The 15,633-nt window shown below is 41.3% G+C and overlaps 1 protein-coding gene across 1 annotated transcript in view; it reads left to right on the plus strand.

Moving 5' to 3' along the window:
- CLCA1 (chloride channel accessory 1) overlaps nucleotides 1–11,370 on the plus strand; it is a 29,532-nt gene extending 18,162 nt beyond the window's left edge. The window contains exons 9-14 of the mRNA XM_040987244.1: nucleotides 2,320–2,426; nucleotides 4,949–5,164; nucleotides 5,720–5,981; nucleotides 7,404–7,574; nucleotides 9,961–10,200; nucleotides 10,988–11,370. Of these exons, the coding sequence (XP_040843178.1) occupies nucleotides 2,320–2,426; nucleotides 4,949–5,164; nucleotides 5,720–5,981; nucleotides 7,404–7,574; nucleotides 9,961–10,200; nucleotides 10,988–11,370 (1,379 nt within the window). The remainder of the gene's footprint in view (nucleotides 1–2,319; nucleotides 2,427–4,948; nucleotides 5,165–5,719; nucleotides 5,982–7,403; nucleotides 7,575–9,960; nucleotides 10,201–10,987) is intronic.
- Nucleotides 11,371–15,633: the final 4,263 nt, after the last annotated feature.

Here is a 15,633-nt window from a genome sequence, read left to right on the forward strand (position 1 = left end):
CAATAGCTAAGACATGGAATCAGCTCAGGTGGCCATCAATTGATGACTCAATAAAGGAATGATAATGTATGCACACAATGGAATATTACTCAGCCATAAAAAAGAATGGGATCCTGCCTTTCAAAATAAAATGGATACAATAGATCATAGAGATGACTGTGCTTGATGAAATATGCCAGGCTCCCAAAGATAGAAATCATGTTTACCCTGACTTGTGACAAAAATTCATAGATTATTAAAAAGTGACATTAATATTTTGAGATTTGATTATATTCGCTTTTGAAGAACAGTGATTTTCTTGTTTGTTCATTTGCTATTTGCTGAATTATTTTTATTTAGTGGAGGATTAGGCCTATGAGTATAAAGTAAACTGAAATTTTGTCATTATAAAAATTAAAAATAAGAAAGGCGGAAGATGGGAGACTGGGAATGAGAGAGGGTAGGGTGGAAATACCATTGTCTTCTTAAAGCTCACATATGAAATGCATAAAGTGTATTTCCTTTACATTAAACAGATTATAAATTATGTATATATGTACATGATCAGCAGAGTTGCAGAAAGAGAGAGAGATCTTCCATTCACTGGTTCAGTCCCCAAATGACCACAACCGGCGGAGCTGGGCCAGGCCAAACCACAAGCCTGTGACTCCACCCAGGTTTCCCATATAATTCAGGAGCTCCAGCACAAGGACCATTTTCTCCTGATTTCCTGGGTATAATAGCAGGGATCTAGATCAGAAACGGAGCAGCTGGAATTTGAACTGGTACTCATGTGGAATGCTAAAATGACATACAGTGGCTTACCCCACTTAAGCACAATGCTAGGCCCCATTTTTAAAAAGTGTTTTCACATCACTTGTCCTAGTTATGCTATTTTTAAATAGTCCAAGAGAGCTGAATCTGCTGTATAATCTTATTATTTTACTACATACCAGAATTTTCTGTAACTATTTCTTTACCCATTACTATTTCTTGCAACCACAACATAGCATGCTTTCCTTTATTAGAAAGAATGCTGTTTGTTAGAATTATGTCTCAAATTAGAGAAAAGTGGGCTCCACGTTGTGGTTTAGTGGGTAAAGCAGCCACCTGCTCCACAGGCATCCCATTTGGACATCAATACCTGCCCTGACTGCTTCACTTTCAGTTAAGCTTCCTGCCAATGGCCTGGGCAAAAGCAGTAGGAGTTGTTCCAAGTGCTTTGGTTCGCATACCCATGCAGGATACCTAGAAGAAGCTCCTAGTTCCTGACATTGGCCTGATGCTGCACACGTTAGGGAAGTGAACTAGTAAACAGAAGCTCACTTTCTCTCTCTCTTTAACGCTCTCTGTTTAACTGTGACTTTCAAATAAATGCATTAATCTTTTAAAAAGAAGAGTAAAGTGAAAACCTTAAACTTTGATGGATTCTCAAACAAGAAGGGCATGACTTGTAAAATGTATAACTTATGTTATTAATTTTGTCTTGTCAGAGATTGAAGTTGTTTTGCAGGAAGGTGCAGTAGCCAGATGACAGAGATGTTGCTGAAACTATTATCAGCTTGAATTAAAAATTCAGTAACAAAGAAGAACTTTGGCACAATGGATAAAAATCACTGCTTGGGATACCCACATTCCATATTGAGTTACCCAGGTTTGAGTATTGGCTCTATTCTCCATTCCAGCTTCCTGCTAATGTGTACCCTGGGAGGCAGCTGGTGATGGCTCAAAAACAGGGTGTGGGGTTCCCTGCCACTCACATAGGAGACCCAGATTAAGTTCTTGGCTCCTTCAACATGTACCAACCTTGGGTATTAGAGGCACTTGAGGAGTAACTAGTTGATTGGAGTTCTCCTTCTTTGTGCCTTTCAAATAAAATAATTAATTTGAAATTTTAAAATAGCATTAACTTCTGAGTTAATCTGGGTACATAGTTCATGTCACCTACTTACACTTTAGCAATATACTCACAAAGATTTATTTATTTGAAAGGCAGATGTACAGATTCAGGGGGAGATACAGAGAGAAAAAGATCTTCCATCTATTACATCTGTCCTACAATGTTCAGGACAGGAGAGACAGGAGCTTTGTCCAGGTCCCCCACATGAGTGCAGGGGCTAAGAACTTGAACCATCTCTTGCTGCTTTCTCAGGCTGTTGGCATGGAACTGGATCCAAAATGGAGCAGCTGGGAATTGGAACTATGCCCAAATGGGATGTTTGTATCACAGGCAACAGCAGCTTTGTATTGGCCCCATATTCTGCAATGCTAACCACTGCTGAAATGTTGCAAACATTTGCTTTCTGGAATGTGATCTCTGATGATGTCATTGCATTTTAGGAGGTTTACAAACATATGCTTCGGATCAAGTGCAGAACAACGGCCTCATCGACGCTTTTGGAGCCTTTTCATCAGGCAACAGCGCCGCCTACCAGCGCTCCATCCAGGTCAGGGTTCTTCCTTGTAGGGTCTCATGTCTCTGTGTAGTCGTGGCCACCATGGAGAATTGAATGGCACAAAATTTTAGGTGTTACATTCACTCTTCCAGTAATGAGTCAAAATGGAAACTGAAGGTTCTACCTGATGTGAGACATTATTTCTAAGATCAATTCATGGTTACTTGTTTGGAAACATTGCCATGAGAATCCTCAGAAAACCAGCAGCATAATAATGGGCTCAGAGATTCTTTCATAGCATCTGCTCCCAGACACAGCAAGATGAGGGTAATTGAATAATTGGCTGGGATTTTTCTCCAGAATAAGTCATCTCAATCACAAGTTCCTGAAGTAAGGGTTCAGCAAGGATGAGGGATTTTTTGCTCTATTTTTCCATGAGCTCAAATCCCAGTTAAGTGCCAAGATTTTCAAATAATGAATGGAAAGCACTTTTTACTATGGAAAGTCCATGGTGTGAGTCCAGATACCTGGATCGTGGTCCCGGCTCCCCTCATTCACTCTCGACCTTGATTGAGACCTTCACCTCTGGAAGCATTAGATTCCTCACTGGGTGTGAACCAAAACCCTTCTAAGAACCCATCTGCTCCAAAAATTCAAGAAAATCGAATTGTTCTTCAAAAGTCCTGGGGCTATTGAAAACACAGACAAAAGTATTTTTAAAGATTTATTTTATTTTAAATGCAAAATTTTCAAGGGAGAGGAGAGACAGTGACAGCGAGAGATCTTTTATTCACTGGTTCTCTCCCCAACTGGCCACAGCAGGCAGAGCCAAGTGTACTCAAAGCCAGGAACCAGGAACTTCTTCAGGGTCTCTCAAGTGGGTGCAGGAGCCCAAGGACTTCAGCCATCCTCTGGCACTTTGCAGGCCATAAGCAGGGAGCTGGATCAGAAGTGGAGCAGCAGGGGATGGGATGCCAGTGCTGCAGGCAGAGGATTAGTCTGTACACTACCGCTTGGCTCCAGGACAAATATATTTTAGAAGGTTCTTTTTTCCAGTAGTTGTAGAAATTATTCACATACTTTTTCTTAAAGATGTATTTTATTTGAAAGACAGAGTTATAGACAGAAAGGGAGAGAGAGAGAGAGAGAGAGAGAGAGAGAGAGAGAGAAACAGAGTGATCTCACATCCATTGATTTATTACCCAGATGGTGGCCAGAGCTGAACCAATCTGAAGCCAAAAGCCTGGAGTTTCTTTCAGGTCTCCCATGTGGGAGCAGGCGTCCAAGCACTTCAACCATCCTCTGCTGTTCATCCAGGAGCATTAGCAGGGAGCTGGATCAGAAATAGAGCAGCCGGGACAGGAACAGGTGCCCGCATGGGACTCCAGCATCACAGGCTGAAGCTTTACATGCCACACAACAATGCTGGTCCCAAACATGAGTTTCTAGAGAGAGAGTAAATAAGTGACATGCACAACAGTGTGCATTTTAACTTTTATTGTGAAAATTTGAACAAAAGTAAAAATCCAATGCCTAAAAAGAAGAGATTTAACAACAGGAAGGTTTCTGGTCTGATGCAGTACTTATTTAATCTAAGAATTAAATACACTTGGGTTACCCTGTTGAAAAGAATAACATGTCAAAGAAAAATAAACTCATGGGGGGACAAGTTCGCAGCCAGGTAGTTCCTGCCCATTGTGTTTCTGTTGAAGAAACCTAAGATGGAGAGAGATAGGGAATGAGCACGTCATTTACTAACCTGTCACAGTTTCCAGATCTAAGACATCTTCACTTTATGATCTACTGTGAAACCGGAAAATTAGCTACATGGCCAGGCCACTCCATCCTTGAATGCTACCAATTTAAGGACAGTTGATCACTGAGGAAGAGCTAATCCTCAAAATTATGTTTTCTCCAAAAACTTTCTTAGTCCTCCCACCTCAGACCCTAATCTGTAACGACTCACTTCTCTTCTATATATGCATATCAGCCTTGGCCTTAGCCAAGGGATACTTGACCCAGCAGTTACTTTCCTGTAATTCCGACTCTCCCTATGTGAGTAGAAAGTTAGACTCAACCAGCCCCCTTAAGAGTTTACAGACTGACATATGAGATGCGCTGTGCGTATTCCCTACTAGGAAAAAACACTGTGATACATATCAGAAGTGTGCTCCAAAGAAATCATATGGATATTCTAAGGAAGGATGCTCTGTTGTAGTCGATCAGAGAGATTGACATCTGAAAACATTGAGTATGAATTATACAGATGGGAAAGAATGTCAAGACTTCTGGAGAGGAGGAGAGAAGCAAAGGCAGAGATTCGTGAAAGTCATTGGGGTATTGGCCTTGTGTGGGTGGGAGAGGCAAGCTGTGGGTGCAAAGGCTGTAAATGTGATTTAGAACTAGACCGGTTATGGGTCTAAGACACTAAACCAAGGGCTCAGGCATTGAAGCAGGATTTTTAATAAGGTCATTCTGACGTTAAGGATTGAATAGAAAAACACACACATGCGCGCACACAAACACAATAGGAGCTTTATTTTCTAGGAAGTCATAGCTGTTTCTCTTCACAGCTTGAAAGTAAGGGGACAACCTGCAAGAGCAAGGAGTGGATGAATGGCACAGTGGTGGTGGACAGCTCAGTGGGGAACGACACGCTGTTTCTTGTCACCTGGACATTGCAACCTCCCCAGATCCTCCTCTGGGATCCCAGTGGGAAGAAGCAGAATGACTTTTCAGTGGACAAAGACACCAAAATGGCTTACCTCCAAGTCCCTGGCACTGCCAAGGTATGAAATCAGCTCTTCCCCTTCACACAATTTGATTAATTGTTTTGTTTTGTTTTTACAGAATAGTTGTGGCATTTAAAATGCTGGTATTTTCTAAAGGGAAAGGCACTCCTGAACCAAAGAGAAAAAAAAAATCACTCAGTATGCCAGAGAGTCCAGAGAAAGGAAATGAAGGCTATTCCCAGATATAAAGGGGGAACCTTCCATTGGCAGAACAGGCAAGGTGCCAAGTTGGTCCTTGAAGCTTTGGGATCTTGGACATTGTTTTTTGTGTCTCAGGAACTCCCTTATTAGAAAACCAAGGCAAAATGATACAGATACCACTTCTGGATCTTAGTGTCCCCAGTAAGGATTTTACTGATATGGGAACAAAGCAGTTCATCCAAACACATCCAAAATTCCCCTGGCTGATTGAATATGAGAGACGGCCACATCTTCTTTGAGATGTTTACAACATGCTTGTGTCAGATGAGCTTCTTCTGTATGTAATATTGAAGTCAAGCCTATGTCATCTACAGTTCATGCACTGGAATATCTCCATTTGTATTTGGACAGGTGGGCATTTGGAAATACAGCCTGCAAGCAAACTCACAAACATTAACTCTGACTGTCACCTCCCGCGCACCAAGTGCTACCCTGCCTCCAATTACAGTGACTTCCAGAACAAACCAGGACACAGGCAAATTTCCCAGCCCTATAATAGTTTATGCAACTGTTCACCAAGGAGCCTCACCAATTCTCAGAGCCAATGTTACAGCTCTCATCGAATCAGTGAATGGAAAAACCGTCACCTTGGAATTACTTGACAATGGGGCAGGTAACCACTTGAGCAATTGAAACATATCTCTTTCTCTTTGCCAAAAGCAAATAGGGGATGGCAGAAGGGCATGGCCTGGTGGGCATAGTTAGAGTCAGAGCCCAGGACTGTGGGCTCTCCACTCTTCCTGCAATCCCTACATTCAAAGGTGTTGAGAGAAATGTTGAGGACCACCAGCTCTGTCAAGCCCAAAATGCATTAGTGGTTCAAACCCAGTGAACTCCAAGACTCTTGAGATTTGTCAGAGCTCCTAAAAAAAGAGAACAACCAAAACAAATATCTGTCTTACGGTAGACGTGCAAAAGAGTGTGCACCTGCACATGTGAACATGCGTCCAAGAACTCTTACATACAGATACACATATATACATGTCTGTCTGCTATTATCTACATATCCAAAAAGGCTATATTTCAAGATATGTGTGTATACATCTTCATCTTATCTTCATTACATAGTTTTCCAGTATGATTATATCTTTATAACAGATGAAGAAACTGATGCTTTGCTATTTATTTAAAGATTAATTTTTTGAAAGGCATAGTGACAGAGACAGGAAAAGACAGAGATTTTTCTGTTAGTTCACTCCACAAATGACGCATACTAAAGCCAGAAGCCAGGAACTCTATCCAGGTCTCCCACATGGATGTCAGGGACACTATATTTGGGTCATCATCTACTGTATGTCCAGGCACATTAACAGGAAATGGGATTGGAAAGGAAGAAGCAGCAGCATTCAATATGGGACACAGGCATTGTAAATGGTGGTTTAAGCCCTGCTCCGCAATGCTGGCTCCCAGGTTTCCATATTTTAAAAAGCAGTAGGAATTATTTTTAGCACAGTTTTATATAACTTCTGTATTTATATAGACTCCATATTAGCCTGCCCCCAACATGAAAATTCTGCCTTTTATTTTATTTTATTTAAGGAGTCTGTCACAGAGATTAAAGACAGTTCCACATTTCCTTTTAGAAAGTATGTCTGATTATTGTGGTACAAGCAATTTCTCTGAACAAATTCTTTCAACAAATTCACTTAAATCTTCCCTAGGGCGTGCTTGTGAATTTTGCATCAAATATTTTCATCTGCAGTCACATTCAGATATTCAATTTAGTTCAACAGATTGAGGAGTTACCATGTGCTTTGCTGAATGTAGCAGCGACTCATAATAGGATCTCTGATTTCAAAAACAAAAAACAATTCAGGAAGAAAACATGGACACATATAAACCCACACAAACATATGAACACATACAAGTGAATTAAAAATAGAGAGCTCGTTTTTAACATGGTTCATCTTAGAATCCCTGGGAGGTAATGCTAACCTTCTCTTCTTTGAAGCATTTTGCCTAGCCATGAGTCGGAAATATACAATTGCCCACTTACCTTTAGGATTTTGACAGATGTCTTCATTTGCCTGTGCAGGTGCTGATGCTACTAAGGATGATGGTGTCTACTCAAGGTATTTTACAGCTTACGACACAAATGGTAGACACAGTGTAAAAGTGAGGGCTTTGGGAGGAATTAACACAGTCATACAGAAAGCAACACCCCAGCAGAATGGAGCCATGTACATTCCTGGATGGATTGAGAATGGTAAGTAATCTGTAGCTACACATCTGGCTGGAGTAAAGCAGTTGGAACCAAGAGAACATCATATCAAGCCTCTGGAGTAGAACTGTATGTAATCGAAACAGGGTTTCTCACAGCTTTACTGACATTTTGGTCAGATAAAAGTTTGTTAGGGGCTCCCTTTATCTTGTGGGGATGGTTAGCTGCTTTCTTGGTCTCTACTCACACATGTTAGCAGCAGCCTGCCAGTCAAAAATGTTTCCATGTAGGTGTCAAGTCCCACATTAGAGGGCTTGGGCACTACTGCTCCAGTGGTTAGGTTTTCTCACCATACATGGGAGATGTGGATTGAGTCACCAGGTCCTGACTTTAGCCCAGCCAAGTCCTGACCATTGTGGGCATTTGGAGACTGAATCAGGAGATGGGACCTCTCTCTCTCTCTCTCTCTCTCTCTCTCTCTCTCTCTCTCTCTCTCTGTGTGTGTTTGCTTCTCAAATGCAGTTTTCAAAAAATTTATTCTCTTCAGTTCCCCACTGCTCTCTAAGAGTGTGAAATAAACCTCAATTGAAAAACCACTACATAAAAAAAAGAAAACCATTAAATAGAATATAGCTTTTGACTGCCTTGGTTCAAATCCCAGCCTCTACTTAGTAAAGCATAAACTTTCTGTTCTTCACTTTCCACATAGTAAAAGAAGGATGACAACAGTAACTACTTCATAGGATGGTTCTGAGGCCTAAACAACAAGAAGATACACTGAATAAATTGTTGCTGAAAAGCAGTATGTGTTCCATACATATTTACTATTTTTAAACAAATCTTCAAGACATTTTGTAATGTAGCTGCTTCCTCTGATACTGATATTTCCACAGGAGGTAAAACTAATGAGGGATCTGTTCTCTACCTCATTGTCATTTTCACAAGTCTATTGTTTTCCTCTCTAACACTGGCAAACCTGCTGAACCAATGCAGAAGGAAGACCATGTCCATGAGGCATCGAGTTTCACATCGCCCTTGGTTACAGCAAGAAGTCATGCCAAGGCTGAGTCCTAACAGGTTCCTTGTTTTCCATCCAACTCCGCTGTGTCCCAGGCTGGCCTTTCCCTATCCTGGGTTAGGGTACAGAGAGCAGCACTTCCTTGAAGCTTCCCAATGTCTCCTGTTCCTGGTTGCATGCTCAGTAAAGGGGAAAGTCCTGAGACATGTGGCATCCATCCTGTCCAGTAAAGGGGTCCATGGTATCCTCTGAAAGACACGGTGACTTCCACCATTCTTTCACGTTTTCGAGCTTTTATTCTCATTTTCTCCTCTTTCTGAGTTAGGGGTAGCAGAAAGCAGTAGACTGGACTAGTGACTAAGCCTATCTCTACCTAGTATCTAATTAACAGTAGGGCCTTTTATCCTCCTTTCAGAGAAAGGGAAATCAAGGACAGAGCGGCAGGGACCACTAAGGCTAATAGTGGTAGTTCATGGCTTGGCATTGGAAAGTCATGGTCCTTCCTCAGCTCAGGCCCTTGATGAGACTTAACACCCAAAGCAGTGGTTCCCATTGATGAATTTACTGCAGTGTAACTGGTAAAGCTGCTTCTGGTTTCCCACTCAGGTACCCATTCATGCACTAGCTGCACCACTTACAAACCAACTCCTTTCTAATGTACCTGGAAAAAGCAACAGAAGGTGGCCCAAGTGTTTCGGCCTCTACCATCCCTGTGGCAAGCCTGGAAGAAGCTTCTTGTGCTTGGCTTTGGTCTATCTCAGCCCTGGCTGCTGCAGCCACTTGAAAAATGTATCAACCAGTGAATGGAATATTTCTGTCTCTCTGTCTCTCTTGCTCCCTCTCTTTCTCTGTAACTCTTACTTTCAAATAAATTAATAAATCTTTAATTTGAAAAAAAAACAGTATAAAATTTTGGATCTCATAGTCTAAAACATTTCATAAGAACTGCAATCTGGACCTGGTGCGGTAGCCAAGCAGCTAAAGTCCTTGCCTTGTACACACTGGGATCCCATCTGGGCACTAGTTCTAATTCCAGCAACCCTGCTTCCCATTCAGCTCCCTATTTGTGGCTTGGAAAAGCAGTCGAGGATGGCCCAAAGCCTTGAGACCCTGCAACTGCTTGGGAGACCCAAAAGAGGCTTTCGGATCAGCTTAGCTCCAGCCATTGTGGCCGCTTGGGGCATGAATAAGCAGACAGAAGATCTTCCTCTCTATCTCTCCTCTTCTCTGTATATCTGACTTTCCAACAAAAATAAAATAAATCTTTAAAAAAACTTAAACAAAAAAGAAACTGCAATCTAATAGGCTAAAATACAAACAGGGAGAAAAGAGAAAGGAACAATGTATAGGATAAATGATCAAGGTAATTCTGGAACTTCTAAATGATTAATTAGTGACAATTTCTTCATGCAGATGAAATAAAATGGAATCCTCCCAGATCTGAAATTTATAAAAATAATCTTGAAGACAACCAAGTGAGCTTTAGCAGAACATCCTCAGGGGGTTCTTTTGTGATTTCCAATATCCCAAAGACATCCCCACCTGACCTCTTCCCACCCTGTCAAATCACCGACCTAAAGGCCAGAATTCAAGGAGAAAATCTCATTAATCTGACTTGGACGGCGCCTGGGGATAATTATGATCAAGGACAAGGTAAGCTGAATGGCTTTGGAGCTTGTAAGGAGTGGCCCATCCATGCAGAAGGGCATCCCTGGGTGATGAAGTGGGTGGGAGACAGGCAGAGGTCAGGAGGGATTTTGAATATGCTCTGAAATGAAAAAGTAAAGCTTTTTAGACAAGAGAGGTTTAGCTTCTGAAAATCCAGCCTCCTTGGGAGAATAAGAAGGTGCCGCCACAAAAGACGGACCTCAACGTCTTTGGGTTTTTCTGATGTCTTGTCCAACTGTCTTTAGGAAGCCCCATTCTCAATAGTGAATTTGGAGGAGAAACTATGAGTTTCTATGGAGCAGACCTATCCTTTAATAAGTATAGTCTGTGAACCATAGTGTGGGTACCCCATGGATGCTTGTTAGAAATGTGGAACTCTGGGTCCCAAACCAGACCTGCTGTGCCACTGTCTGCTTTTTAAGACCCTCTGCGTGATTATATGCAGATTGCAGTTTGAGAAGCACTGATACCAAAACTCCTCAACAATTAATAAAATATGAAGTGATAATAAAACAAGTCCCTCTCTCAGCCGTGCCCTGTAATGCTGATTCAGGCTCTAAGTGATGCCCAATCTAGTTATATGCTTATCACCTTTCAGGACACACAAACAAGAGTTGTGGAAGAGTTACAGCCCTTGCAAATATGGGTTGTTAATCTAATTTATTCACTGAAAAGTTTGGGGATGTCAATGTAAGTTCTCGTATGCTTTGAAAACTCCTTTAAGCTTGAATAATTACAAGGTGTATTGTTTTCCTCTTTTATTTCTTTTTAGCTCAGAAGTATATCATTTGTATAAGCACGAGTGTTCTTGATCTCAGAGACAAGTTCAACAAGTCTGTTCAGGTGAACACGATGGATCTCATCCCAAAGGAGGCCAACTCTCAGGAAGTCTTTGTGTTTAAGCCAGAAAACATTACCTTTGTTAATGGCACAGATCTCTTCATTGCTATTCAGGCTGTTGATAAGGTCAATCTGAAATCAGAAATATCCAACATTGCCCGAGTATCTTTATTTATCCCTCCCGAGACACCTAGCATTGAAGTCACTCCCACCTGTCCTGATATTAGTATCAACAGCACCATTCCTGGAGTTCACATTTTAAAAATTATGTGGAAGTGGATAGGGGAATTGCAGCTAACCCTAGGTTCAGGCTGAGTTTTTCATGAGATTAAATAAATGACCCAAACTTCTTTTGATTATATAAAATTTATTCTATATTTCCTTTGGTGGGTGACACAATTAAATGAAATACTAAGTAACTGGGTACCTATGTATAAAAGCTATGTTTAAATCTGAAAATTTGTTTGTCAGATCTTTTGTTAGTAATTTTGGATACTATAAACAATGCTTATGGGAATATGCTTAGATGGGTTTTAAAGTGCTCCCCAGTTAAAGGAGACATGTAATTGCAGTTCATCTAATTAAATTATTAACAGTTGTTTGGTTTCTGTTGAAGGATATCACATCATTAAATACAAAAGGCATTACTAACTCCATTGGTACTCAGATCACTGTGACTATGAGAATTAGACACTAATTGAGAAATAAACATTCTTGTCTATGTTGTGCCAAGTGCTCTACTAATGTCTCATTATGCATTACAGTATTTAATGTAATCAATGTATTTAGTGTAATTCCTTTCTTCCAACAAATACGCATCAGCTGTCTGTTCTAAATCCTGAGGATACAAAGGTAAATGTTGGTCTTTGTCCAGCAGGCAAGGAAGTGTATTTGAGAACTTACTTTTAAAACCAGGAGGCTGAGGCGATCAGAGAAAGGGAAGTTGGGGGAGAAAGGGAGCTGGATTCAGGTGGGATTAAAACATGACCTATAAAGGAAGAAGAGAGGAACAGGAAGAGGGAATAAAAGCATAGAACTAGCAGTATGGCATTCCCCATCCAGTTTCGCATTACTGATGTCAGGATCCACAGGGATGAATATTCGTATGAAAAGCCTTTTGAATTCTCAGCCCCTTAACAAAATAACTTTAAAATGTACCTCCCTGATAGAAAACAAAATATCTGGGCTATTGTTTCTATGCATATCCAAAATTTATCTTTTCACTTCTAAATCTTCACTTTCAAATAGGATTTGAGACACCATAGAAATAGAAGCACAATTCAAAATGTTCATGAGAAAGTAAAATTAGAAGGTGCATTAATTTTGGTCCAATTCTGAAATGCATGCAGGATTTTTCAGGATATGCACGTTCTTTGAACTTTGTGAAGACCCCTTGTATACATGGACTAGAAAGGTTTTTTTGCAGCAAAGTAAATTTAACTGTTAGTTCCGTTCCCATGAACTCTTTGAAGTACTTTTATACATACAATAAAAGCATAAAAGTATAATAACATCTAGAGTAAAGATCAGTACATGCAGTGCATGGTATAATATTCTGTGCAGTTGCTACAGCCAATTCAGTACATTTCATTTTGACCTTTCAAGTAGGCAGTACAAAAGGGAATGTATATTGTAACTGGATTAGCAGACTCCACAGTTCAAAACAATCCAGAGATTTAGGGAGAACATGGGTTTTCCTACTCCTGATACTCATGAGAAGTTGCATCCATGAATCATCAATAAATTAAATTAGAGCACCATAATATTAAGAACAGCAGTTTTAACAACTTTCCTATAATAATCCATCAGAAGTCTAATATTCTGCTAATCACATCCTTCTCTGCAGGCCAATGGAGGAATTCCTTAGTGTTGTTTAGAAAAGGCAATTCTACAGGAGCCCAAATGTGAGTCTAGAAAACAGCCCTTGAGCCTACTGCAAGGATAACATTTTGAGTGAATGGATTGTCTTTCAGGCTGTTTTCCAAGGCTCATGTTCCTTACATACACCTTTTTTTTCTAATGACTGAACAGAAGAGGATTCTAAGGCTGGGAAAACACTGATGTCCTGAAAGAATGCTTACTAAGGTATATCCAGGTGCTTTGGCACCCGTAAGATCAGAGGGTCAGAACAATCTTTTCCAAGTTACAAAACCAATTAGGACACTTATCTGGCAAGAGAGACATTTACCCCCTTTATGTGGACAAATGAGTCTAAAGCCACACTCAGCTCCATGGAGCATGGCTACCAAGGGCTTAGTCTGGAAAATATCTAAAACTCGTTGAGATTTTCATTCCCACTTAAGGAAAACTCTGGAAGGTACCATGGGACAAAAAAGAGAACTGCATAGGTGGATATGGTGAAACTTCCAATAGGAAAAGAGATAAATGTCAACATGAGAATCATAAAGAAAAAGGCATTCTTGGGGCTGGTGTTTGGTGCAGCAATTAAGACACCCACATCCCACTACGTCATAAGTGCATTGCTTCACATTAGTTTTTCGAAAGTTTCATACTGTGCTGTGCATCAATGACCTTCATCCATCCTATTTTACCACACATTAACCTCATCCAGCCAGTACTTGAATCACATTTTTTCCCTTTCCCTTTCTGAATAATATCAGAATTATATACATGAATCAATAGCTTGGTCTCAAATGTTCTTGAGCTTCATTCTAACTTTCTTAGACTTCAGCATGCCTTTGAACTGAATCATAAAAATGCCTTCATGCAAGTTTAAAAAATGAAAGATTATGGTGATTGCAAATGATTTGACCTCATACTCCCAACCTCAGACTGTAGACCTATTAGCATCCTGAAACAGATCCACTTGTGAAGTCTTAAATATCTGGTGTCCCATGCATGCTACATCCTTCTCTTCCTGAGTGGCTCACTTTCCTCCCCCACTGGCTTTGTAATGTGGTGGTGACCCTCAACAATCATTGTATCTTTTCATCTCCTCCAGCATTCCCTACATTCCTCCACAAAGCAAGCCCGGCCTCCCTTAACAGCTCTCTAACTCCCTCATCTAATTATTATTATTATTATTATTATTATTATTATTCTGCTCTCCACTTCCATGATTTATTTTAAGTATATTGTCTGTGTGCTGGGTACATTCAACACTCAGTTACACATTTAAAAGTTATTTTAAAAGAAACATTATTTTTAGTATTGTTTACATAGTTGAGAGAGATGCATGCCCATATTAGGCTCTGAATAGGGTGAGGAGGGTCGTGTATGGAAGAAGGTGGGTGGGATACAAGTTTCAGTCATTTTTTTCTCCTGTGTCCACAGGGGAAAAGGAGGGGGCTGATCTTTGCTGTCAAACTACATCAGAACCTGATGATGCCCTAGAGACCCTGATATAAGGAAGAGTGTTCCAAGGGTGTTATTTGAGAGGTTTTCATAGTCCTGACACATCTCATTGTTCCAGGGCTGGGAAAATATTTCCAATGTCTACTTGTTCACAAAGTCCATCTTAGTGTACCCACAGATTCAGGAACATGTGACGAAGCTTGGTCAGGAGAATTGTCTAAACCACTCTGTTTTCCATCCTCTTACAAGACAGTTGGCATTGTCCACTGATCTAGATGAGCTGGCTCTCATATCTGCCCCATGTATCTGGTCATGCTGTCCATTGGACTGAATTCAGCAACTGAGGAGGCCCAGTTCTGATACATGTACTACAAGGTTGGACTACACATTCTCTGATTTTCCCCGTGACTGGGATCTGAATTCAGTGATAAAGTCAGTGAGTCTCTCAAGAGACTGAGACCTCACCTGGGTTGACATCAGATTTGACTCTTACGTGAGCCAACTGGTGAAGGGTTGGGTGCACTCTGTCACTTGCACCAGCCAATGCTCATATCAGTGGATGGAGTTTGGTCAGTTTTGAATCAGCTCCCTAACTCACAGGAACCAGCATGTAGTATAGCCCAGCACCATCAGCCCACCACAGACCCAATCTCACACATATTAGCTTTGTCTTGGCCTAGTTGGGGCAATCTCCAATAGTCCTCACCAGATCCACCACAGCCTTAGTTTTTGCATGTGTCAACCTCTGCAGTGGCCTAGCCTGGCCCAGTCCACATTCCATCCAGCTCTCATGCACACCCATGGGTGCTGTGGCTTAGCTCAGGCACCTCCACCTTGTCCAGTTTGTCCCACCCACAGCCCTGGTTCTTGTGTTCACCAGTGAGGGCGCAGCCTAGCAGGGGAGTGCCCCCAGCCTGGCTTCCATGCTCCACAAAGGGAGCTACAGACTAATAGGGGAGTTCCCCAAGATCCCGTAGCAGGTCTGCTCCTAGCCCCAGATCCCATGTATGCCAGCAGAGCAGCAGCCCTGCTTGGCATGATCTGTCTTCAGTCCTGACCATTGCATGTGCCAATGGGTGTTGCAGCTTGGTACCACCTGACCTTCTGCCAGCCCCAACTCCCACAAGTATCAGATGGATTCCTGTTAGGTGAGTTTTGTGATCCAGCCTGGTTTGACCTGTAACTGCCCCCAGCTCTCTATATAAGCCAGTAGATGATGCAGTCCCTCAAACTGAGCCTAAGTCCCCTACAGAATCTGCCTCC

The sequence above is a fragment of the Ochotona curzoniae genome, unplaced genomic scaffold, assembly GCF_017591425.1.
Source record: "Ochotona curzoniae isolate NIBS_2020 unplaced genomic scaffold, NIBS_Ocur_1.0 contig_4612, whole genome shotgun sequence".
Taxonomy (NCBI): Eukaryota; Metazoa; Chordata; class Mammalia; order Lagomorpha; family Ochotonidae; genus Ochotona; species Ochotona curzoniae.